The sequence below is a fragment of the Macrobrachium rosenbergii genome, chromosome 40, assembly GCF_040412425.1.
Source record: "Macrobrachium rosenbergii isolate ZJJX-2024 chromosome 40, ASM4041242v1, whole genome shotgun sequence".
Classification (NCBI taxonomy): Eukaryota; Metazoa; Arthropoda; class Malacostraca; order Decapoda; family Palaemonidae; genus Macrobrachium; species Macrobrachium rosenbergii.
Window position 1 is genome coordinate 4,081,499 of NC_089780.1, and position 27,607 is coordinate 4,109,105.

Genomic DNA, 27,607 nt, shown 5'->3' on the forward strand with positions numbered 1-27,607 from the left:
AGTTTCACCGTTCCGCCTACTACCACTGCTTCTGTTCGTCTTAAATCTTCTTGGAATACTAGTCCAAAACCTTTGTCGAGTTACGAGCACCCTATTTTGGTCTCAAAGCGACATGATTCTTCGAGTAAGCGCCCATCTCCTGCTAAGCACACTCTCGGCTTGGAGCGCCCATCTCCAACGATTCACTTGGCGCCCACTTCACCTCTTCAATCGTCTGCACCCAACCACTCGGCGCCATCTTCAGGGTGCTCGGCACCAACTATGGAGTGTTCGGCACCAACATTTGGGTGCGTGGCACCAACTGTAGGGCACTTACCACCTCTTCCCTCTTTATCAGCTCAGGAAGATTCGGTCTTAGCCCCAATTAAACATCAGCTTGAAGAACTCATGGGCTTTTTAAAGAAGAAAACAGTTTTCAGGGGCAAGGACACCTTATCACCTGTCTCTTCTAATGAGGAAAAGACGGAACAAGATACAGCTCCTTCGTATGCTGAGATTTTTGCTGGCGAATTTTCCGGACTTCTTTGAGCCTGCTGCTCCTGATTCCACAGCTTCGACATTTCTTATGAAGAAACAACCGGCTGACGTCATCTTTCCTCCTCCTTGAAGAAAGTTCTTCAAGAAGTGGGCAAGTGGTTGGCCATGAAGAGGGACCAAGGTAAAGCAACCTTTGCCTTCCCCCTTCAAAACTTCTCAAGAGAAAGTATCAATTTTATGCCACTGGGAAGCTCCTCTTTGGGAGTTTCTGCCTCCTCACAGGGGGATTTCTCTGGGTTGGTTAACACCACACGTTACCCTGCGTTCTCTGCAGCCAAGATTTCCAGCCCAAACTGGACCATCTTGTCAAGAACCCATTCAAGGTAAGAAATTTTTAGCTTCCTTGACTGGACGGTGGGGGCTTTAGCCAGAAAAATCGAGGATTATCTGGTTTTTAGCTGAAGATTTCTCTTCTGACTGGTTGGGACTATTGTCTTGCACAGCCAAGGCAGTCAGGGATGGCTCTTACGAGCTCGCCCCCCCCGTTTTTTTTTTCAGGAACCTTGAAGAAACGAGAGCTGTGGTGCTCCTTTGCACTAAAGGAGTTACCACAACACAAAAGTCAGCTCCTGTTCTCTCCTTTAGACAGGTCTCATCTCTTCCCCCAAGACACAGTTAAGGAGATCCTGTCTGATCTTCAGAAGAAATATTGAACTTATCTTCTGGCTCAATCTGCCAAGCGTCTTAAGGAAACTTCCACAACAGCAGCCAAGTCCTTCTCACCTTTGCAGTAGCCCTTTCGAGGAGGAAAGGCTAGATCTCAACCTAGACCTCAGACTAATCCACGCTCCCCCGTCTCGATTGATTTAGAAGTCTTCATTTAAACCAGCCACTAAGAAATGAGAACACAGGCCTTCGCGCCTCGGTCGGAGCTAGGCTACACCTCTTTTGGGGGAAATGGAGCCGCAGAGGGGGAGAACCTTGGGTAGTCCAAGTGTTGAGGGAAGGATATTCCATCCCTTTCCAGGAGAAACCTCCCCTTTCCAAATCGCTAATCAACTTGACTGCCTACCTGGCTTACTCTGAGAAGCTTGCCACGCTTTCTCAGGAAGAAGATTCCCCTCTTTGCAAAGGGGCAGTAGAAGAGGTTTTGGATCTCAAATTGGAGGGATTTTACAACCGCCTCTTCGTAGTCCCCAAGTCATCGGGTGGCGGTTGGAGACCAGTTATGGATGTCAGCACCCTGAATTGCTTTGTGCTGAAAACCAAATTTCATATGGAAACCAGTCACTCTGTCATACTCCCCTCTCCATCAGGCCGATTGGATGGCCACCCTGGACATGCAAGACGCCTATTTCCATGTTCCGATTCATCCAGATTCAAGGAAGTTCCTGTGCTTTGTGTTTCGGGGCAAAGTTCTTCAGTTTTGAGCCTTGTGCTTCGGCCTGTCCGTTGCCCCGCAGGTGTTCACTCAGATCCTTGCTCCTCTTGAGAAATGGCCTTACTGTCTCAATGTCAACGTTTGTCTCTATCTCAACGATAGGCTGCTCCGCTCTCCTTTGGAGGAGAAGTGCACGCAGGACTCAAACAACTCTTCGCCTGACTCAGGAGTTGGTCATTTTGGTCAACTTTCACAAGTCGCAGTTAGTTCTGACACAGGATTATCTATTTAGGGGCGATTCTAGATTCTCAGAATTTTTGGGTTTTTCCCTCCCCCAAGCAGATCGATTCCTGCCTTCTGACTGTCAGCAAGTTCCTAGACCTCAAGACTTGCACAGCGCTTTAGTGGATGAGCCTGCTCGGGACCTTGACCTCAGTAGAATCATTCGTAAAGCTGAGCAGGCTTCACATGAGACCTATTCAGTTTTATCTCAAAGCATGCTGGAGCAGGAAAACCCAACCGGACTCATTTTCCCGATCTCCTCAGAGATCAAGACAGACCTTCAATGGTGGTTTTCTGTAGAAAGACTTTGGGAAGGGAAGTCTCTTCTACCATTGCACCCCGACCTAAAATTTTATTCTGATGCTTCAGATCTAGGTTGGGGAGCCCTCTTAGAGAGTGGGAAAGTTTCGGGAATGTGGTCTGTAGATCAGAGAGCTCTACACATCAGTGTAAAGGAACTAAAAGCCATTCATCTGGGTCTCCAGGCGTTTTCTCCCTTAGTTTCCGGCAAGGTAATAGTGATTTATGCCGACAACACCATGGTGCTGTCTTATGTCCACAAACAAGGTGGCGCTGACTCCTTCACTCTCTATGAGACAGTGAAGGGCCTCCTTCTCTGGGCGGACCAACACCAGGTGAAGATAATCTCTCGCTTTGTACAGGAAGAATGAACATCCTCACAGATAAATTGAGTCGGTGCAGTCCAGATCTCTGGAAACTTTGGGGCAAGCCATCTGTGGACCTCTTTGCAACACCGAGAAATCAGTGTCTGCCTCTCTTTTGCTCCCCAGTCCCGGACCCTCTCGCATGGGCAACGGATGCCATGCTGTTGGACTTGACGGGCCTGGATATCTATGCCTTTCCCCCTTTCAGATTGATCAGGGAGGTGATCAACAAGTTCTCCTCTCACCAGAACATCTTAATGACCCTGATCACTCCATTCTGGCCCAGGAAGGAATGGTTTCTGGATCTGCTGCGTCTGTTAGTGAACATCCCAAGACTCCAGCCACAAAAACAGTCGCTGGTCAAACAGCCCCACTTCCTCAGGTTCCATTAAGGATTGTCCACTCTGGGCCTGACAGGCTACAGACTGTCAGGAGCTTTTCAGAGCAAAAGGTTTTTTCAAAGCAAGCTGCAGAAGCTATTGCTAGGTGCAGAAGAGCTTCTAGCAGGCTCTGCCAATCCAAGTAGGCAGTTTTCAGAGGATGGTGCCAACATAACATCTCATCTCTGAAATCTCTATAAGCCAGTTAGCTGACTTTTTTCTTGTCTTGAGGACTGATAGGAAGTTGTCCCCATCTACCATCAAGGGGGGTATAAGTCAATGCTTAAGCATAGGGGCCTGAATCTGTCATCCAACCAGGACCTCAGTGACCTCATCAGATCCTTTGAAACCTCCAAATTAGAAAGGCCTGGTTTTCTCTTGGAATTTGAACGTTGTTCTGAAGTGGCTTATGAGTGCAACTTTTGAACCCCTCAGCTCAACCTCTTTCAAGAATCTTATTAGGAAGACTTTATCATGGCATAGGCGACAGCCAAACACGTTAGTGAACTCCAAGCCTTCAACAGGAGAGTAGGCTTTTCAAATGGAAATGCAGTGTGTTCGCTTTCGCTTGGTTTCCTTGCCAAAAATGAAGACTTCTCTAAAGCATGACCTCATTCATTCGTTATTAGAATCTTAATGGACATGCTTGGCCCAGAGGAAGAAGAGAGGCTTCTTTGTCTTGTGAGGTCTTTTGAAGTACTATCATCAGAGAACAGAAAAGATCAGAGGACCCTCAGACAGGCTCTGGTGCTCAGTGAAGAACCCCTCACGACCTCTGTCGAAGAATGCCCTTTCTTTCTTCCTTAGAAGCTCATGAGGTTTGGGCTGTCGCAACATCTCTGGCTTTTTAGGCATAACATCTCTCTCGAGAACATTCTACAATCACCAGTTTGGAAGTGTAGATCAGTGTTTACTTCTCTTTATGTTAAAGATGTGGATATGGTGTTTGATAATTGTTCTACTTTGGGTCCTTTATCCGTGGCTGGCATGGTGTCAGGAAAGGAATCATAGGGGGCTCTGGCCCTCTACTGTCTCCTTGCCTTGAGTTTCAGGGAAGCCTGGGGGTAGTGTACCCTGAGTACCCGCCAGTTTGTAATGGTTGGGGTGGTGACTTTTATTTTGGTTGTAGGTGACAGTGATGTGTTTTTATTCTGGTCTATGCCCAGGGCAAGGGCACTATTATTGTCTTTTGTCACCCATCGGTATACTTCCATGGCTGCAAAGTACTCACTGGGACAACTCTTAGCCATACTGCCACGCCCTCTACAGGTTAAGATGAGTGCCGACCAGAGGCAGTACCCGACTGAAGCAGCTCTCTTACCAGGCAAGGTGCAAAAGCATTGTTCCAGTGCTAGCAACCTTCCCAGTTCAAAGTCATTATCTTTACTAATGTTTTGAATTAGAACTTGTCCATGATTCCCACCTCCTCTCAATGTGGAATCATCTGTGTAATTGCTTGGTAAGTCACTTATATAAAAATGACATTTTTATGATAAAATAAAGTTTTATATATACTTACCAAGCAATTACATCATCGGAGCCCGCCAACCTCCCCTCAATTAGGCTTCAAACGAATTGATCCTCTCTGCTGATTTGTACCTGTCAGTCCCGAAAGTGGGCAGGACCCTGTCACCTACACTAGCGATGGTAGCGCCACCACAAAAATTTGAATTTTGTTAGATTGCCATATAGAAAGCTAGTAGCTATTTAATTGCTTGGTAAGTATATATAAAACTTAATCATAAAAATGTAATTTTCAGCAATATTTCTATGTCATTACAATTGCTAACGTTTGAATTGATATTTAAAAGTTTGTTAGAGACAAATTGTTGAAGATATTTGTAAAATTGTTTTTCTGATCCAGAAATTTCAGAATATTGGTACAAGTACTGCACCAATGATGCTAGTTTAATATTTAATCATTTTCTTGTGTAGAACTGGCATTATCAACATTTGTGTGTTAAGATGTTTTCTCCAAGTGATAATGAACCAAATTATTTGTATACTGTAGTTTTTTATGCTAGCTTGGTCCATGGGTCTAAACCAAAAGTAGGTTAATTAAGATAAAGTCTGCTCTTCCAGGAACAGTGTAAATAGATGCCTGCTTAAGTATGATTGGGACCAAGGGACAAGTGAATTAGTGATGGCTCACAAAAAGAAGAATAGTGACTGTTTTAAGAATTCCCTCTTTGGAGAACCTGGTAAGCAAGTAGTTGTTTGTTATTTTTACCACAACACAACCTGTCTTATTTTTCAAGTTTTGTGATGATTATCATTATAGCCTCCAGTGTTGACTAATGCAAAGGTCCTCTGTGAAAATCTGCCACTCGTCATTTTTGTGCTTCATCTTCTGCAAATCTCCGTTAATCTCCAGCCTCCATTTCAAGTAGGTTGGGTCTTCCAGCTCTTATGGTATTCCCAGGAGCCCAGCTGATGCAATTATGTATTATTCTCCCAAGGGTTGGGTGAAGGACATGTCCAAGCAACCCCCATCTCCCTCTCATGATTACCTCATCTACACATGGAACTTTAGTAATTTCCCTTATCCTGCCATATGTTTCCTCATATGTAGTAGTCTTCTTAAAATTGTATTGTTATATTAACAAAATATTTTACATATACCTGCAATTTAGATTTCATACTATAATTACTGTCAGTATAGCAATGCAGATCTTACAAGACATGTATAATCTTACTGTGTTCTGATGGGAATATGAACCTGTGCTTTCACAGTTGGAGTACTCGGTGCCTTAATGGCTTCACATTATGCATATGCCGTCATTATTATTTCTGCATTTCTAAGATTTTATTTTGTCTACCATGTCTCCTGACATGTGATACTTCTATTAAGCCAGTTTTGATGAATAGATTGCATCATTTTTATGACATTGTTGTAGCTCTCAGGTACTCAAGAGATTGCTGTAAGAGGTTTTCTCTCTAGTACGATTCAGAATTAATTGAATATTCTCCATCAGTGATTTTTTTTTCTGTATCATATTACTTGCATTTTTTGGTCAGGTACCCATGAAATTTGACAGAAAGGTACTCATGGTTGTCAGATTATTTGACCTATATTGTTATTACATTAACCAGCTTTCAAGGTCGTGGAAAATTTTAAAAATTGGCACAGTAAAGATGGTACTGATAGCATTGTAAAATTATTTATTTGATACAGAATTTAAATATTTCATGTCCAGCAAATTTCAAATCATGTTTTTCCAAGCTGGAGGCACCTTGAAAATGCTGGACAACTCATTATGTGAATTCCAGTTTTTATTTAAGTGACTTACCAAGTAATTACATAGCTACAAGCTTCCTACCACGGCAGTCTAAAAATTCAAATTTCTCCATGGCGCATCATCGCTTGTGTAGATGACAAGGTCCCACCCACATTCGGGACTGACAGGTGCAACTCAGCAGAGGGCTTCAATTCATTTTCTGCCAACTCCCGACCAACATCTGTGGTTTTGTGCAGTCTTTTTCATCATTTTTTTTATATTTGTTCCAGTCTCTTGGTGAAGTATTCAGATTTTGTGTTTTGGTATTGCACCGAAGGTGTTGTTATTAGTTATATTGTTAGTTGTGGTTAACTTTATACTAATTAGCCAGGATGTCAGACTCTAGTTCTTCTAGTGTTCAGTATTGCACCGGAGGTTGTAAGACTAGGTTAGTTAAGATTGCTTATGACTCTCACACTAAGTGTGTTAAATGGAGGGGGCAGGAGTGTAATAAAGACCTCACTTGTTCTGAATGTCAGGGTTGTAAGGATCAAAAGCGGAAAGTGTTGAAATATGACATAGTTAAATTAGAGAGGGATAGATAGAGGAAGGCAGCCCTTGGAGCCAAAAATAGGGCTAGTTTTGAACCTGTTCCTTCTCCTTCTCCTGTGGTAGAAGATATCGTTATTTCGTCTCCTCTAATCCCTGCTATGTTTCCCATCCTCAGCCCTCTTCTTTGCCTCATACTCCTTACCAGGTTCCCGTGCTTCCAATCTTGATGCCATTGCCAGCCTGGAATCTAGGTTTGACCAGAAATTTGAGTTTTTACCCAACACGATTATGGAGTTGGATGTTTCTTTTAAAGCTTTTATAGAGAAAGCTCCCAGTGTTCCCAGTGTCATTACAAGTGCAGTGCAAGGTGACATTGTTGTGCATGTTGAGGAGGTGACTGCCCATCCCACCAGCATTCCTAGACGAAGGTCCCTGTCCCGCTCCCCTGCACTGGGGAGAAGACATACTGGAGGTCCAAGGGAGGCTGGTGGGGTTTCCCTTTGGGTAGTTGCCCCCCTCTGCTGAGCCTGTTGCCTGTTCCCAGGCGTCAGCAGAGCGCCACTGGAAAGGCGTCTTTGTTAGTGCGGAGTGTCTGTCAACAGACTCGGATGGCTCTTCTCCTGACAGGAAGCGCCAGCGGCTCCGACTTGTCATCTCTTGGCCTCTGAAGAGGCACTCCACCTTAGCGGACAGTTCCCCCTCCTCCTGTCAAAAGGTATAAGGAGACCAGTGTTAACCTTCAACCCTCCCGCAGCTTTGCTGTTCCGCCTCCACCCGTCTCTTCAGTGTGTCCCCACCAGTGTTCTTGGGACAGTCTGAAGTCTCTTGGGGTCCTCAAGTGCCCAGCTTTAGTGCCGAAGCACTCAGACCTTCCTCATAAGTGCCTGTCACCTTCTACACACTGATCTCTCGCTCCCGAGCCCCCATCTCCATCCAGGCGCTTGTTGTCTGTTTCAGTGCCACAGTTTTCCGTGCCAACCCACTCAGCGCCAACTGTGGAGTGCCCGCCATCATCCTCTTTTAATCAGGAAGACTGTTCTTTAGTCCCTCTTCATCATTAGGTTGAGGATCTTATGGGCATTTTGAGGAAGAGATCTTCAACCTCCAAGAACAAGAACACTTCTTTGTTGCCAATTTTGTCCGATGAGGAAGAAGCTGAGCTTATTCCAGTTTGCTGAAGTACTTTTAGCAAACTTTCCAGATTTCTTCGAGCCTGTTTCACTGGATTCGCCTGCTTCTACATTCCTTATGAGGAAACGAGTTTCAGATAGTAATTGTCTCCCCAAGTTAGCTCTTTCCTCCTCCTCGAAGAAAGTCCTTCAAGAGGTGAATGTGTGGTTAGCCACAAAGAGGGAGCAAGGAAAAGCTACCTTTGCCTTCCCTCCTTCAAACCTTTTAAAGAAGAAGTACTGCTTTTACGCCACTGGAGAAGCACCTTCCTTGGGAGTTCCTCCCAAGGGGACTTCTCCTGTTTGGTTGATGCAACGCGTCATGGTGCGTTCTTCTCAGCTAAGGTCATGTTTTCCTCACCTGATCTTGACCATCTTGTCAGGAATCTTTTTAAAGTCCTGGAGATCTTTGGCTTCCTTGACTGGACTGTTGGAGCATTGGTGAGAAAGATCAAAGACTGCCTGGGCATAGCAGAAGATTTTGCTTCCAACTGGTTGGGTGTATCATCCTGCACTGACAAAGCAGTCAGGGATGGTTCCACTGAGCTTGCCTCCCTTTTCTCGATAGGGATTTTAAAGGAACGGGAACTGTGGTGCTCTTTTGCCACGAAGGGATAACCACAACCCAGAAGTCGACCCTCTTGTTCTCTCCCTTAGACAAGAACCATCTCTTCCCTCAGGACACAATCAAGGAAGTGTTGTCTGCCCTGCAGAAGAAATCTGTGATGGGTCTCTTAGCCCATTCTGCTAAACACCCAAAGGAAACTCCATCTGTCGCTCCCAAGTCTTTCTCGTCCTTGCAGCCTCAGCCCTTTCTTGGAGGGAGATTGACACCCCAGACTAGACCTTGATCCAACCTTCATCCCCATCGAGGTCCATCAAGAAATTGACCTTCAAGCCCGCCGCCAAGAAGTGAGAATTTTATCCTTCGCGCCCATGTTGGCCACCAGGCTACATCTCCTCTGGGAGGAGTAGAGCTGCAGAGGGGCAGAACCTTGGGTTGTACAAGTACTGAAGAGAGGCTATTCCATTCCTTTCAAAGAGAGACCTTCTTTGTCCAGGTCGCTGATCACCTTGACAGCTTACTCGGCAGGGTCCTAGAAGTTTTTAGCTCTTTCTCAAGAAGTCGCATCCCTTATTCGAAAAGGGCAACAGGGTGGTCACCATGGACATGCAGGATGCATATATCCACATTCCTATCCAACTAGACTCAAGAAAATTTCTGAGGTTCGTCTTTGGGGACAAAGTTCTCCAATTTCGGACCCTTTGCTTCAATCTGTCCACGGCCCCACAGGTCTTCACTTGGATCTTCGCACCTCTTGCCAAATGGCTTCATCTTCCCAGGATCAATATCCCTCTACTTGGACAATTGGCTTCTCCGTTGCAATTTGGAAGAGCAGCGCGTGGAGGACTCAAAGAAAACTCTTCACCTAACACAGGAGTTAGGCATTTCGATCATCCCTCAAAAGTCGCAGATGACCCCGACACATAGGATTTCCTATTTGGGGATGATTTTGGACTCTCGAGCTTTTCGGGTTTTTCTCTTCCCCAAAAGGATCGAATCTTGTCTTCAAACTGTTGAGAGTTTTTCTCTCTCTCGACCTGCTCAGCGGTCCAGTGGATGAGTCTCCTGGGCACATTGGCTTCAGTGGAACATTTTGTGAAGTTGGGCAAGCTTGACATGAGGCCCCTGCAGTTTTATCTGAAGGCAAACTGGTGCAGGAAGACCCAGGCGGATGCCTTCGCCTTCCCAATCTCGTCGGAGATCAAGGAGGGTCTTCGATGGTGGTTGTCCGAAGAACGACTTCGTGTAGGGATATCTCTTCTGCCTCTGAGCCCTAGCCTAGAACTTTAATCTGACACCTATGACCTAGGTTGGGGAGCCCTGATGGGGAGTCGAAGAGTCTCAGGAACATGGACAATGGAGCAAAAGTCCTTGCACATAAACATCAAAGAACTGAAGGCTATCCACCTGGGCCTTCAGTCCTCTCCACTAGTAGCAGGCAAGACTGTAGCAGTATGCGCGGACAACACCACAGCTTTGTCTTATGTCCACAAGCAGGGAGGCACTCACTCCTTCACTCTTTGCGAGACAGCGAAAGACCTACTTCTCTGGGCCGAGCGGGACCAAGTCACGATCATTCCTTGCTTTGTGCACAGGAGATCAAATGTCTTGGCAGACAAATTAATCCATTGCCATCAAGTCCTGCTGATGGAGTGGACCTTAGACCTCCTAGTCTGCCTCAGTCTATGGAAGCTGCGGGGCAAACTACCATAGACCTTTTCAGGACATCAAGGAACCACTGTCTCCCTCTCTTTTGCTCCCCAGTTCCAGACCCTCATGCATGGGTGACAGATGCCATGCTTTTAGATTGGACAGGTCTGGATGTCTATGATTTCCCTCCATTTAGGTTGATCAGGGAGGTGATCAACAAGTTGTCATCTCATCAGAATGTCACAATGACTAGTGGCTCCATTCTGGCCCAGAAAGGAGTGGGTCCTGGACCTGTTGCGACTTTTAGTGACTTTTAGTGGACTTCCCAAGGCTGCTACCACAAAAACAGTTGCTGCTCAAGCAGCCCCACTTCAACTGGTTGCATCAAGGGTTGTCCACTTTGGCCCTGACAGGGTTCAGACTGTCAGGAGCCTTGTCAGAATGAAAGGCTTTTCGCAACAAGCTATAGTAGCTATTGCTAGATGCAGGCGAGCTTCTTCTAGCAAGCTCTATCAGTCCAAATGGATGATTTTCAGAAGATGTTGCAGCTGCAATAACATCTCATCTTCTGAAACGACTGTAAGCCAGATTGCCAACTTTCTTCTTTACCTCAGGACCTCCAGGAAGCTGTCGCCCTCTGCAATCAAGGGATACAGATCAGTGCTGAGTTCAGTATTTAAACATAGAGGATTAGACCTGTCTTCCAATCAGGATCTGAGCGACCTCATCAGATCTTTTGAGACTTCCAGGCAAGAGAAACCAGGTGCAGTGTCTTGGAATTTAAATGTGGTTTTAAAGTGGCTTGCTAGCTCCTCCTTCAAGCCCCTTTGCTCAGTTCCTCTCAAGAAGCTCACTAAAAAGACTCTCTTTCTAGTGGCGTTAGCTACCGCCAAACGCATTAGTGAACTCCAAGCCATAGACAAGGGAGTTGTGCTTTTGCAAGGGGACGCAATCTGCTCTCTTTCTGTTGGTTTCCTTGCCAAGAATGAGGATGTCCCCAATCCCTGGCCCCGTTCGTTCACCAGTAAGAATTTAATGGACATTCTTGGACCAGAGGAGGAAGAGAGACTGCTTTGTCCTGTGAGAGCCTTGAGTTACTACCTCCACAGGATAGAGAAGATCAGAGGACCCTCAAACAATCTCTGGTGCTTTGTGAGGAACCCTTCACATCCCTTGTCGAAGAATGCCCTTTCGTTTTTTCTGAGGAGCTTGATTATGGAGGCACATTCTCAGGTTCAAGAAGATATCTTACCATCTTTTTGGGTAAAGGCTCATGAGGTTCAAACCGTCTCCATGTCTCCAACTTTTTGACATATGTCCCCAGCAGCCATCCTGCTATCAACCTCTTGGAGGTCCAAGTCAGTCCTCACCACACATTACCTCAAGGACATCAAAACTGTATTCGAGAACTGTAGTATGCTAGGACCTTTACCCGTGGCTGGCATGGTGTTGGGAGAGGAAGCATAGGGGGCTCTCTTTCCCTCTACTATCCTCTCACCTTGTTGTAAGGTGTTGAGTTTAAGGAAAGTCTGGGGCTGCATTGTACCTGGAGTACCCACAAGTTTTTAGTGGTCGGGGTGTGGGTTTTTATTCTAGTGTAGGTGACAGCATTGTTTTTTATTCTGATCTTCGCCCAGGGCAAGGGCACCCTTTTTTAATCTTTGTCAACCATCGGTGAACTTCCATGGCTACAGAGTACCCACTTAAGTGGAGGTGATTCTGGCCATATTGCCACATCCTCTACAGGTTAAGATGAGTACCAACCAGAGGCAGTACCACCTGAAGCAGCTCTCTTGCCAGGTAAGAACAACAAGCACTTTACTAATGCTAGCAACTTTCCTATTTCAAAGTCATTACTTTCTTAATGGTTTGGAGTAGATCATGTCCATGTTACCCACCTCCTTTCAACGTGGAATCAGCTGTGTAATTACTTGGTAAGTCACTTATATAAAAATTATGTTTTTATGATAAAATAAAGTTTTATATATACTTACCAAGTAATTACATAATTGGAGCCTTCCCTCCTCCCTTCATATGGACATCAGGGCTAAAAAGAATTGAAGCTCTTTGTTGAGTTGTACCTGTCAATCCCGAATGTGGGCAGGACCTTGTCACCTACACAAGCGATGGTCGCGCCACTGCAAAATTTAAATTTTTAGACTGCCATGGCAGGAAGCTTGTAGCTATGTACAGTAACTACTTGGTAAGTATACAGGCAGTCCTCGGTTATTGGCGATCCGGTTTTTGGGTGCTTGTCTAGCAATGAAAATGGCAATTTTCGGTGCCAATGTCCACTTATCGGCGCCGATAATTGGGTTTTGGTGTCAGCACATACCTAACAGGCCCCGATCTCCAGCTATCAGCGCCGAAAATCACCGATTTCGGTTATCTGCAATTTTCGCTTATCGTCACGCTGTCAGAACAGAATCCCCACCAATAACCAGGGACTGCCTGTATATAAAACTTTTATTTTATCATAAAAATGTCATTCTATTTTTGGGAAAACAGGAGTGATTTTTTATGACAGTGATTTTCATCTTTGCAGTAAGGTGGTAAGGGTATCAGAGGTTGATACAATTCATAATATACTTACAAGTTGATAAAATTGGTGAAGCACATTCATCAGACCCTCTTCAGGATGGAAACAGTTGAGTTTATTCATTGTTCAGTCCAAAGAGGGGATTTCCTTGCTTCGGTAGACTAAACAAATTCATTTGCACCCATCTTCCAGGAAATATCTGCATTTCATATGAATAGGCAGTATTCCTGGTCAGAGTGCTATGGTTTGGGTTAGCTACTGCCCAGCTGGACCCTTGCCACAGCTGTAGTTTATTTCCACAGGAATTAGTTGAGGCTTAAAGAGGTACAGGCAGTCCCCGGTTTACGACGGTTCCGGCTTACGACGTTCCGAGGTTACGACGCTTTTCAAATATATTCATCAGAAATTATTTCCTGGCTTACGACGCATGTTCGGGTTACTGACGCATAAATGCGCCGATCCGACGGAAGAAATATGGCCCCAAAACGGCAGAATAATCATAATTTGAAGGTTTTTTTGATGTAAAACTCAATAATAATGCAGTTTACGTCGTTTTCAATGCACCCAGAGCATTAAAAGTAAGGTTTTCTTATGATTTTTGACGATTTTCGACGATTTTCCGGCTTACGACGATTTTCGGGTTACGACGCGGCGCAAGAACGGAACCCCCGTCGTAAACCGGGGACCGCCTGTATTTAGACAAATGGCTAGCCATAGCTTCATCGTCAGAGGAATTATAACTTGATCTGTTTCAAGCTCTCCAGTTGTGCCAAACTTTAGGCTACAGGTTACTTTTGAAAAGGCAGACATAAAATGGACTACTGTACAGGTATAATGAACATATGCATCAAAGAAGTCCTTGTTGCCCGGTGGTGAACAGAATACAAAGGTTGTTACGAAGTGGGTCGTTTGAAGACAAAGCAGGACATGCTGTCTACTGCTCCAGGTTAATAACTTGTCACTCACAATTTAGATGGACAGTCATCTGAGTTATATTATCAACAATGCCAGACATAATGATTGGTGTCAGGAGAAGGGTGTACAGGAATAGCAACCGTAGTTCTGGCGGTCATAGCATAAAAGATCAAGTTCTCTGCTCAGAATGGTCTCTCCATCCAGACATCTGTAAGTCCTGTGGCATCTATAGGTACATCCCTGGTAGACCTGCTTGCAACCAGCCTGAATTACAAACTATAGTAGACTTACAGCTCTGCTTTTATGGATCCCCCAGCTTGGAATTAGATGCATGTTACACTCATAGGACAGTCATAATGTGTAGGTAATTCTCACTTTGGCTTGATCAGACCTATGGTTAAAAAAAAAAAAAAAAAAAGTACTTACTGTAGTTCCAAAACTTGGTGATGACTTAGTGGAGTTACACTTTTCTCATGAATAGTCAAGGAGAAGCAGCCAAAGATATCTTCAATACTATCTGAGGGTTTGCCCATGAAACGGAAAATGGAACCTTATCTGTGGTTGTTGCAGTGAAAGGGTCATTGAGCCAGCCATTACCACTGTTGTACTAACTGCTGGTCTCTTTTGCTTTTTGGGCAGCAGAAAATGCTGTCAGTAGTACCTTTTAAGGCTATAGATCTGCTTTATCTCAGTTATTTAAGATCAGGCCTTCAAGATAGGATCTGTAGTTTTCTGGAGCCTCCTTATAATTTAGGAAGAGGAAACTCTCAAGAATATTGCTTCCCCGAATCCCTTGTTTTCAAGAAGAGTACAATTCTTATGTTTGGCTCATTCAGTGAGTTATGTGACAACAGATTCTTCAAAAAGCTCCCGACAAAAGGGTGCAAAGTGTTGGAGCCCACCCATGCTTCCTTTCAAGCCTTAATGCGACACTCCAGAAAGTCATAGAGTGCTCCCCATAGGGTCTTCATTAGTGTTCTGGCTACTACAGCAAACACTGTTCTGGATGACTCTGGAAGCCCTTTAACAGCTACTTCCAGCATAGTAGTCACTATCCTACCTACGAACATTCCTAGATACAAACAGAAAGGGTCACAAGTTCAAATTTTGTGCTGCGCACCTATTCTGCTAGTAAGAATTATTGCAAATAACAGAAGAAAACAAGGAAGAATAACCTGTTCCTTTAACCCCTTCCCTGATTATCCCGAGTATTCTTGTGGTTAACTACCATGTATTTATAATGAGGCGGCAAGTAAGAGGCAGAGTCAAGTTGTATTCTAATTTATTGGTACAAAATCTCTGACAGGTCAAGAACTCTGTATTCACTTGTCCGTGGGGAAAATTTCACTAATTTGCGAATTTTTCTTTGGGCCGCATCTCTAATTCGTTTTATTTTTCACAGCGCAACACTGTTTATTCACGAATTACTGTATTTTTTCATCAAAACATATACAGTAAACCCCCGTATTCACGGGGAATGCGTACCACACACACACACACCGCAAATAGCTAAAACCTGCGAATACTTTGAACCCTTCTAAAACCACTTAGAACTGCCTATTTTGATAGTTCAAACACACAAAAAACTAAAAATGCTTATACAGGTATTATATATCCTACTTACGATGGGGTTCTGTTCCAAAAAAAACCATGGTTTGTTGAAAAAACTTATCTCGAATATAGCATAGCCTACACTAGGGTATTGGGTACCATGTATACATATGTGGTAGCCTACCATACACTATAAAGTATACTCTATACATACACAGTATAGTAATCATTAATATCAGCTAATTCTAGAGGTTCATGCAGAGTGACTTATGATAATTCAACAAAAAGAGGAATTGAATAACAAAGAAGAATTAGCTTAGCCTACACTATGGTATATTACATACATATACGGTAACCTAGCATACATTATATTGTAATCTATATTCACAAATTGTATTGTACAAAATCAACGTAACGAATATGCATCTTTTCCATGGATCTTTTAAAGTGTAATCCCATAATTCACTGTATCCAGTAATATTGTATATATTCTTATATTGCTGTTGTATTATAAATTGCGATCATAGCGATCAATGTTTTGGTTTGGAAATCGATTATGCAGTAAGTTTATTTTGCTTTATTTAACTCAGTTCAGAGCGCTTTTCTTCCTTCTAGTTAGCGTAAATGAATCTCCAGATACTATATTTATATGGGGCAAGGTTATTTTTTGTTATGTGAAGTGTTTTTAAGTCAAAATATAACTTAAATACGTCTCGTTGTAAAATTAACTTAGCAATTTTTTTTGTTAATAGACGACTTTGGTCATTTGGGGGCGTTTGTTTTGTGTAAAAAAAATCAAGATTCCGTTCGCTATTTTCACTTGATTTCAGCATAATACGAGCTTTACATATTTATCGTTTATCATCATAAAAATAGCAGTAGCAGTAATGTGTTCTTTCATGCCCAGTAGTTTTGATTAAAATACTTTCTCTCCAGTTTTAATTAAGGTCAAGTTTCATCCATGTTGTCGTTGCATGATAATTTATAGTCATTAGCAGCTTGAACATTGTTTCCTCAGCTTCAGCTACAACTTGCAGCTTAAATGTAGGAATATATTTCCTTGCCGATCTTTCATCCATACCGAATAAGGGTATAATGTAAAAATATATCAGTCCTATTCTGCTTAACTTCATTTGTACTATAACTAAGGTAATTGTGTATTACCGTACAATGGTTGAAATACAAGCAAAAGGGCTGTTGTTATCTGATTCGGTGATAAGCAAAACAACAGTTTCTTGGTCGGTTGTGTATGGCTGTATGCGTTTACGCAAGAGTATAACGTTACTAACAATACTCTTATCATTCTTTTTTACTTTTTTAACTAGAAGATGGGATAAAGAGATGGAGGGAAAGAAGTTGGTCTATTGAAATTTGGTCTCTCTTGCTGCCTGCGCCCGCGCGAGATTTAAAAATATTTTATAAATGTTGTCGTATCAGTATTGCTTACCCTATTGCAAAATCAAATTATCGTAACTTGAGCACTACCTGAGTATTTTAATAGCTTTATCAAAAAAGTACATTTAGTCATGAAAATGAGATGAAAATACAGTAATTAGTGAATATTTCTCAGTGAAAAATACCATGAATGGGCGAATTTTCAATGAATAATGTGTATGTATGTTCTATAGAGAAGTCCGCGAATCGTGAGATCATGAATACCGGGGATTTACTGTATACTTAGAGAAGGAGAGAACTGTGGGTTTACATCAAAGTCGAAGCACAGTAGAAATGGGTTCTGTAAGTGAAATCACGTTTCATTGATAATTTGCTATTTTTTTTTTAAAGGATATTAGAGAGAGAGAGAGACTGTGGTTAAACATAAAAGGCTAAGCACAGTATAAATGGATTCTGCAAGTGCAATAACGTTTCAATGATATTGCTGTTTTTTGTCCAATAAAGTAAAATGTATAGTGTATGTGTGTGTGTGTGTGTGTGTAGAGAGAGAGAGAGAGAGTGAAAACTGAACTGTTTATACGTACGCCGAAGCACAGTAACTGGACGAGAACTAAAGGCACTTCAACTATGGCTGGGATGAGAATGTTGAGAGTTGCCTACTTATGAAATTCAGGTTTTAAATATTTTTACGGTGATTAGAGATGAAACATCAACAGTGATAAAATATTCTCTTGTGTACTGTTATAATATGTGTGATAATCATAGTCAACTAAACTTGTAATGAAATACAGGACAATAGATCAGATAAAGCAAAAAATATGGCAATGCTACCTACATCAATCTGTCATGAACTGCTGGATTTGTTTATTTTCATGTTTTTTTATGCTTATGGTACAGTAATTGATATTATTTTCATTAAAGAGTATGTACAGTACAGTACTGATATATGAGAGAGAGAAGAGAAGAGATATTACGTCATCACAGTAAAATTGTTACTGGAGCCTACGTATGAAATTTGAATTTTAAATATTTTTATGGAGATTAGATCAATATGGTATAAGTAGATTCTGTAAGTGAAATAACATGTTATAGATATTTTGTTGTGTTTTCTCAATACATGTATACTGAGAGAGAATGATGCCACAAGAATTTATTAATAAATTTATGGGAGATGGTGAGGACTAACCACAAAATTACTTAAACCAAGAACTTACTGTAGTAAATCATTTTTTTTATCATAAATGTATTTGTACGTAATCACGAAAATACTAACACTATGTTTGGAGGTACGAGTCCCGTCGTTGTAAACTACCCACGTATTTTAGATGTTCTATACAGTACTAGCACTATCCTAAAATACGTACCTTTACAGTAAATATTTCAAAATCACCTATACAGTACAACACAGGAAAATATCAATACAGTATACATAAAATGTATGCCCAGTGCATTACAGTATGCACAGAACGATGCGCAAACTCACGTAGGCCAAAGAAAACGTGCATGTCTGAATGATAGGGGATACTTAAGGGTAATAGTTGTAGGCTGGTACTTAATTTTGCAACATGACTTCGAAAACATATTAGGGTGTTCTGGGATGATAGTTTGATGTATATTTTTGTTTGAACCATGAAGTTTAGCAATGAACTTTTAAAATAGGCAGTTATACACAATTTAGGGGTGTATATAGCCTACTTAAGAGTAACAATAGTAGGAGAGTACTGTACTGTAATGTAAGGTAACTTTGGGTGTTTTGGGATGATGGTTTGTGGTGTATTTTTGTTTGAAATGATATTAAATTGTTTTAGTGTGATAATATAAGGTATGTTTTTGTTTGAACTTTCAAATTAAGCAGTGAAATGTTAAAATAGGCAGTTATAAGCATTTTAGTTTAAGGGATACAAGGTGTTTGGCAGTTATAAGCCAGCTGTACGCATTTTTAGAGGGGATTTTTGCATTTCTGTGGACTTTGCATTTCCGCGGTAGGTTCTGGAACCTAACCACGCGTAAAAATGGGGAGGACTGTAAAATAAATTATTAGAAAAAACTTGTATAACTTTGTAAAATTAGCATATTTTTGTGAGTGTCATGGAATATTTACAATCCGCACAGGATTGTAAATATTCACTTTGTTTCCCATGGAAGATATAGAAAATTTTTTAGGATTTTTTTTTTTTTTTCTTACACCATGTGCATTTGCATACCTTCCTCTTTCCATTGATGTATATTTTTCTTAAATTGGCCAGCCTTAAAGTTTGCCCAGTCTGGGGGTGTGCTTTATATATTTAGCCTGTCCTGTAAGGGTTAATGTAGGGGTTCTTTTCAAGTGTTAAATGAAATACATTCTTGTGGATCTACTTCTAACAAATATTCCTCTGCCAGTAGTGAAGTCACAGTTATTGAGAAAAATTGTCATGACACTTTCTTTTCTACGGGAATATAAAAAGTGCATTTTGCAAAGATAAGCATTGTCAAACAAATTAAAATCTAAGAGATACTGATTTATATAACTTTGGTACAGTAATTTCGATAATTAATAAATTTAATTATGTAACAAGTAAAGTAGCCTATAACCTTTACCTGGTGCTTAGGAGTAGACCAAGTGAACAAAGTTATAAAAATTTATAGAAATATATATTGTATAGGTATCCATTTAATTTTGTCTTTATGAGTTTCGAAGCATTTGTGAGAAAATATTTTAAGGCAGTGTTATTGTAGGCTCCACCACCTCATATTATACCCGACTTACAAACAAGTTACGTTCCGGAAAGCTGTTCGTATCTTGAAGTGTTCATAAGTTAGTTTTTAATATGCACCACTTAATTTTTGTTGGTGTTTACATTCCCAAGTTAACTCGGGAGTCATAGATTATACTAATTTCACTATATTTTTGAAAGCATGCTGTATAGTAAAGACTTAATTTGGATGTTAGGAAGGTCAAAAGAAGAAAATAAAATTTCAGTTATGCAACATTCAAAAGTTAGTATTTTTCCATGCTTTGAAAATTTTGAATTTGGAGAGAATTTTGCAGGAGCAGCATCTGACATTGGATGTTCACAAAGTAAACAATGCACACCACCATCTATTGACAAAAACACATATTAAACATTTCCTATGGGGGAGAGAAAATATAGAAAATGGGAATTCATGAAAGAACAGTTAGATCTGGAAGACAGAAATAAGTAGGAATATTTTACGAGCATGAACAAGTATTCTCGTGATTGTAAGAAGAATATTTGATGTCCAGAGCTGTTGCCGGGACTCTCAGGCCACCCTCACTTCAAAACAAAAATCTACATGATGTACCAAGACTCTGGCTCTCAGGAAAACACAGATCCAGCACTCCTGATTCAAGCAATCTTTTATGCATTTTCAGAAGATATGTTATGTCCTTGTCAGAACTGTAATTACTAATGTATGTAAGGTATTGCAAGCTTTCTAACCATACGTATTTGAAACCTCTCCTTAATTTGTATGTAGAATTGTTAACCATTCTTTTGGTGTGAGAAAACACCTCTGACTGTATATAGACATCCCTCCATTTTCTTCTAATGTCAAAGTCTACTTTTCCACTCACAAGAGTTCTTGACCTGTCAAAGATTTTGTACCAATAAACTAGAATACACCTTGATTCTGCCTCTTACTTGCTGCCTCGTTATAAATACATGGTAGTTAATCATGAGAATACTCGGGATAATCAGGGAGGGGGTTAGAGGAACAGGCTATTCTTCCTCGTCTTCCTCTGTTACTTGCAAAAATTCTTACTAGCAGAATAGGTGCGCAGCACAAAATTTGAACTTGTGACCCTTTCTGTTTGTATCCATGATTGTTCGTAAGTAGGATAGTGACTACTATGCGGGAAGTAGCTGTTAAAGAGTTTCCAGAGTCTTCCAGAACAGTGTTTGATTTAGTAGCCAGAACACTAATGAAGACCCTATGGGGAGCACAGTGTGACTTTTTGGAGTGTCGCATTAAGGCTTGAAAGGAAGCATGGGTGGGCTCCAAGATTTTGCTCCCTTTTGTTGGAACTTTTTTGAAGAATGTTGTCGTATAACTCGCTGAATGAGCCCAACAAAAGAATTGTACTCTTCTTGAAAAAAGGGAAATCAGGGAGGCAGTATTCTTGAGTTTCCTCTAACCCTAAGAAATCCATACAAGCCTCCAGTCACTACTAAAGGATCCCTCCAACAACAGAAAAAATGACAGCAATAGCAGCAGCACCCCTTTCAAAGACTAAGATGCTCCTACCAGGGAAAAGGATAATAAACTCCTGGACTGCGTATTAAAGGCAAGAGAAAAGGCAGAGCTCAGTAAGACTAGCGTGGTCAGGGATCATCTTCTACTACATCACATGCAGTGGGAGTCCTCCTGTTGTGGGACACAGTATAATTTTCAGCAGGCTACAGTAGAGATGGTCTCACCCTCCCCCTTGTCTAAAGAAGTATTTTTTCAAAAAACCAGACCCCTCTTAGAAGAGGCCACAGAGAAAGATATATATATATTTTCCATTACTCTTCAGCAACCTCAAGAAGGATTCCTCGGAACATAGGGTAATCCTCAACTTGTCTAAGTTTGAACAAACACATTGTTTGCATAAAGTTTTCTACATACTGTATTTATTTATTTTATGGGAGCTCAGGAAAGAAAGAATTTAACTGATAGCCTACCTAGATGGTTGGCTAATCTGGGGAGCCACCTGAGAAGAGTACTGCCGAGACCTGAGAGTGGTAGTCAACAGATTCTGGTCAAAAGGTTTCCTAATAAATAGAAACAAGTCTTTCTTTACATCCAGCAAATGTTTTCTGAGGCTGGGAATTTGTTGGGATACTCTTTGTGCCCAGCTGTGTCTTCCCAACAGCACTCAAACCAGAATAAGTAAGGGCTTAGAAGATTCCTTACACAGCCCAGCTTTTCCAGACGACATTGGAACAAAATCTGGGTCTGTTACAGTTTGTATGTGTGGTAGATCAAATCCAGAGTTTGCAACTGTAAGATGTCAACAGTCAATTCTAAGATTAGGAAGATACTCCATCTGTGGACCTGTAAGGGAACTCTGGCAAATAGGTTAACCTGATTTGTGGTCTGTACATGTGAAAATATATAAGGGTGCATCCTTGGCTGGGGAGGCCATTGGGTCATAACAGCTTCCTGGAGCTGTAAATTGAAACCTCAAAAAGGTATCAACATTTAGTCAGTCCTAGATAATATGACCGCAGTGTCTTGTACCAAGAGGTTGAGCTCATGCTCAGCCCCTCTCAACTCAGTTCTTGCCAACATGCCTCCACATCCAGAAGTGGTCCTGTTTGCCACATGTGAGAAATGTGAAATTCCTGGGTGTGAGTCTCTGAACCCGGACACTTAGGCAGTAGGAAGAGATGCATTCCTTTAAGACTGGAGGACCATATACCTCTTCCCTCCATTGCCTCAGATTTTGAAAGCTAGCTTTCAACATAACCGCTTACATAGTGACCCAGAATTAGCTGAACAGTCACTGGTTCCTTTTGCTTCAATAACGGGTTAGAGCATAGATTCCATAACTATCAGCTGTTCCATCCCAGACAGGAAGGAAAGTTGTCTGTTTCCTCCTTTCTGAGCCATAACCTTCACATGTTTTTTATTTTGATCTGGTCCACTATGAAGATTATTTACCTAACATTGGTAGGTACCTAGTACAAAACCACAGACTTCATCTGTCCAACAAACCAGTCCGTATTTGCTTTTACAAGAGTCCTAGCCTATAAGTCAGCATTATTGGAACCCTTAAGCCCTTCGTTGGCTGAGTCGGTTGAGCTTCGGACTGTCACTCGATGGGTCGGAGTTCAATTCCCGCAGCCGGCTGATGAAGAGTTAGAGGAATTTATTTCTGGTGATAGAAGTTCATTTCTCGCTATAATGTGGTTTGGATTCCACAATAAGCTGTAGGTCCCGTTGCTAAGTAACCAGTTGGTTCTTAGCCACGTAAAATAAGTCTAATCCTTTGGGCCAGCCCTAGGAGAGCTGTTAATCAGCTCAGTGGTCTGGTAAAACTAAGGTATACTTAATTTATTGGAACCCTTGCTTTGTGGGTTTGGAATAGATTCTAATATAGAAATTGTTAATTCCCTTCTCCATTTTTTTGCACTGCAAAGGCCAGCTCCTGCAAGACTTCCCATTATCTGGTCCTTGAATAAGGTTCTTACTCCCCTCAGTTTAGTGGGCCCAATACAATTACAACTCATTTGTTTCAAAAGAAAGTCATCTTGACTGCTTTGGCATCAGGAGCTCGGATTAGCAAACTGGACTGCCTTAGATGGGGACAATGTTTCATCACTCACACGCAGTTGTCATGTACTGTTGTCTCGTGGCCTATCATTCCTGGCCAATAATGAGGATCTTTTAAAGGGAAAATCCCTTTTTCTGATAAGGGAATTCAGTATTTCAGATAAAACATTATGCCTGGTTCAAGCACTCGAGGTTTACCTAGTTGTATATACCAAGATGTCATGGCAAACATGCCAGATGATTTTTTTTTCTATACCCTAGCACCAACAAACCACTCTCTCTACATTAGCTGAGAGTTATTTTAGTGTCCCACCTGAAAAAGGCAGACCCTTACTCCTGTCCTAATTCATATGACATCCAAAAGATGAGTAAATCGTTAACTTTCTTCGAAAATGTTTCTTTCAAAAAAATCTCCAACTGTACAAGGTGGTTTTTAGGGCAGTGTTCCTGAATGGGGAAATGTGCAATAATCCTACAGCCAGACCTGACATAATTAGGTACTAAGTCACCGAAGAATCACAAGGGATAATATAGTATATATATATATATATAAGTTAATGTGTTTCCTGTTATCATCAAACCCTTATGGGTATCGGGAATAGTGAAAACAATTGATAATCTGTAATTTTCGCTTGAATAAAAAATTCCTGAAACACTGTTGCCATGAGTGGTGGTGGTCATGCCGAGACATTGCTGGGGAAGGCGCAATATTCCCACTGCCAGACCCAACATAATTAGGTAAGTCACCTAAGAACTACAAAGAATAATACGTGTATAGGTTTGTATTCCATTCCCTGTTCTTTACTGCCAAACCCTAATGGGTATCTGGAATAAAGAAAATGGTTGAAAACCTTTGAATTTATCTTGGATAAAAAAAAGTTTCCTGAAATACTAATCACATGAGAGTGGTGGTCATGCTGAGATATCGCTGGGGAAGGCAAAATTATCCCACAGCCAGACCCAACATCATTAGGTAAATCACATGAGAACCACAAATAATAATATACATAAAGGTTATTGTGTTGTTTCCTGTTCTTTATTGCCACCGTAATGGGGATATGGAATAAAGAAAATGGTGGATTACCTGTGCATACTTCAGACAAATATTTTCCTGGGTTGGTGAGGTTTATTTATTAGGAGCTAAGCCATTTCATCACCTGTCAGTTTCTTTTGTAAGCTCCTTTGAGGATGGACAGCGGCTACTCTATCATAAAACAGGCTTTGACGAAGCAAAAACCCATTTTCGGTAGCCACTGTGAATCCTCAAGCCCACCCACTTTCCCTGATGAAAAGGCATGGGACTAGGGTGAACATTTATCTTGCACAAACCTGGCGTGTAATGAGGAAGACAGCTGACACTCTGTTATCACATCTGTGCGAGTAGGATGAAAGCAAAAGTGAGGTAGTCACTGTGGACATGAGGTAGAGCCCTCTTGTCCTGAGTCCTTTATATTTTATCACTGTGCCAACAAGGAATATTCTGGCCTAGACCAATTAAGAGAATTCTTTGAGATTGGTTGGTCTATCTTGTGATGCCCTGGTTTGACCGTGAGAGTGTAACTCCTTTGAGGATGAACAGCGACTACCAAAATAGGTTCTCTCTCTCTCTCTCTCTCTCTCTCTCTCTCTCTCTCTCTCTCTCTCTCTCTCTCTCTCTCTCTCTCTCTCTAACAAGCCAGAACTTTTAATCATAGCAATGAGATGTTTGGCAAAAAACAAATTCCTTACTTGCCCCACCCTCGCGATCTTGGAGTGCTTGATGGTTAGTGGAGGCCAGCCTTAAGGGAGGAATATTTACTCAAAAGGGAGAGGCAAGATTTATTTGATCAATTGAAAACTATTCATAGCTAAAAAGGTAAAAGTTCCTGGCAATACAACGTATGTAAAATAAGAAGTTAGTATATTTATGAAACAAAAGTAATTTACACTGTTCCTATTTTTATATTAGCTTAAGCGCTTATGAATTTTATCATGCATCCCAATATTTAATGTTTCAGCTATTTTAAATCAACATAGATCTTCTTCTTGCCAGGTTTAAATTGAGGGGATCTACAAGACGTTTACTAATAATGATGCAGGGTAGCTCATACAGTATGAATGAATATGAGAATATGGCTGGACCACCTCCAGGATATCACCATGGGCCCTCTTCAGAAGGAACTAGGAATCATCAGTACTATAGTCAACATACTTCTTATCAAGGCTATTCGTCTGTGGTCCAGAATCAGTGGTATCAATCTGGATATGGCTATACACATAATCGTAAGCCATTGACATGTGGGCCATGCAATCGTACATTTTACAGTCAGCAAAGAATGGATGAGCATTTAAAGGAACATGTAGATTGTCCTTTCCCAGAATGTAAATTGAGTGCTCACATCAAAGTTATTGACCAGCACATTAATAACCAGCACATGCTCATCAATTTTGAAGCCCTCCAGATAGATGACGAAACTTGGATTGCAGAACGTAAAAAGCGATTTCCAACAACTCAGAGGGCAGAGTTGCGAAGAGCAGAACAGATGGAGAAACTGAAGAGAGGAGAGAAATTAGGTGTCAGTAAGAAGCCCTTTAATAAAGATAATAATTTCAGGAACAAGAGAGGGAGAGAGAGAAAGCAGATTACAAATAAAGGTACAAAATGTCAAAACACACCAAGTGAAGTTAATAGTGTTACACAAAATATAGATGAAAAATCATCCAACTCAGGTGACTCATTAGGAGCAAAGAAAACTTGCCTCAGGGACAATGCAGAAAGAGGAAAGAACAACTTTAGAGATAATGTGGAAGCGAAAAAGGCAAACTTTGAGGACAAAAGGTCAAAAAAGAGGCCAAGACTAGAAAACCCTCCTAAACCAAGCATTGATGTAGATCTTTATGAATCAGATGAAGAGGTGTTAGGTGTGCCACCTTTCAAAGGGACCAGACACTTTTATGAAAGTATTGGGGAAGTGAATTACTTTTCAGTAAATAATTTGAGCAAAAACTCACCGGAGAAAGAATTTGTCATCAGTGATGATGAAGAATGGGAGGAAGAGAAGAAAATTGATGGAAAAATGGTATTAGGTGGTGCCTTGGGATCACTGATGGGTGCTTATTCTGATTCAGAAGATGAGGTGGCAGCTGAACCAAATATTAAAGCCAACAACAAGGATTTCTTAGCTTCAGCAGAGCAGATATCTGAGCCAAAAAAGATAACTGAGAATTTAGTAAATCAGAGTCCTAAAGAAGAAAATTCAAGGGCTAGAACTAAACGAAGACCCAGAACCCATAGTAAGAAAAGTAAAAAGCCAATAAATATTCAAAGAAGACCAAGGAGAAGGAAGCCGCTTTTGGAGAGACTTCTCCAAGCTGACATCATTCATGAAAGAAACATCATTCTGCAGTGCGTTCGTTACATAGTTGAAAATAATTTCTTTGATGATAAGGTTATAGGAAAGGCAAATATAGAGTCAGACTTTCAGAAAGGACAGAGTGAGTCAGAAATCTGTGATTCATTTAAAGACAAAAGCAATAATACTAGTACGATGCCAGATAACGTAGCCATTTCCAATAATGATATACTTATTGGTAATTTGTCTAAGGATCAGTGTTTAGAATCTAGAGCTTTGGAACAGAATGATAGTAGTATTGAAGGTAAATCAGAAGTAGATGATAACAGCCAGTGGAATGATAGTAATATTGAAGGTAAATCAGAAATAGATGATAACAGCCAGTGGTGCAAAACTGCAGTATGTAGTGCTGATAATGAAGTACCTGTATTGGTTAAGCAAGAACTTATTAATGACAAGAAATCTCCCAGTCATGTTTCAAATGTTGAGAAAAGTGTAGGACATAATAATGAGTTACTGGACAAGCCAGGGGAGAGTGACTGTAATGACTCTGTTACATTTAATTCCTCAAGGGAATGAAGTATCTTGCAGTAAATAAAAAACAAGACAGGGAATTATATTGTCTCCCGCAGAAAATTTGATACTTATGGTAATCTTGAAAACATTCTTTCACTGTGGGGCAATATTTCAAATGATTTGGAGACTGAGGGTGAAGGATCTAGTGATATGCATCCAGAACTAAGCAACTTTCAAAAATATATGTGAAAATGTTAATATCCCTTTTAATATTGTTTGTTAACGTCTTTGTTTTTCAAGAGCCAGAAAATATAGGTTTGAACTTGCTGAAGGTTTGTTTCATGGCCATATTTGTTTGTGTAGATGTGTTTGTGGTGGTGAAAATCTAGCTGTTTTGAAAATTGCAATACCAAAGGAAATAATTGAGTACAGAGTGTCACAAAATCATTGCAATTATAATTTTGTACTGATGTGCATCCTTAAAATTGGCAATTGTGAAGTTTTCAAGTGTTTGGAGTAAGTGGATAACACTTGTAAAATTTGGTCTTTATGTAAATTCAGAAGATTTACAAAGGCAAGAGTTGCATAGATTAAATATTTATATAGAGACATATTGTGCAGCAGTTTATGGAATTTAAAAATCCCCTTCTGATGGCATTTTACAGTGTACACAAGCCTTACATCACTATGGTTTTACTGTGAAATGTGTAGGCTAGTTTTAACTATCCATGAACGAAGGATATGCAAAGTTAATATGGC

At 41.1% G+C, this 27,607-nt stretch overlaps 1 protein-coding gene across 4 annotated transcripts in view; it reads left to right on the forward strand.

Moving 5' to 3' along the window:
• The window catches only part of Nufip (nuclear FMR1 interacting protein 1), a 252,091-nt gene extending 224,916 nt beyond the window's left edge, over positions 1-27,175 (forward strand). For 3 of the 4 annotated variants that reach the window (XM_067082926.1, XM_067082925.1, XM_067082929.1), the window contains exons 2-3: positions 5,268-5,386; positions 25,033-27,175. In XM_067082926.1, coding sequence (XP_066939027.1) covers positions 25,070-26,911 — 1,842 coding nt within the window. In that variant the 5' untranslated portion in view covers positions 5,268-5,386; positions 25,033-25,069 and the 3' untranslated portion in view covers positions 26,912-27,175. Of the gene's footprint in view, positions 1-5,254; positions 5,387-25,032 lie in introns of all 4 variants that reach the window. The other variant, XM_067082927.1, reaches the window with a different exon arrangement.
• Positions 27,176-27,607: the final 432 nt, after the last annotated feature.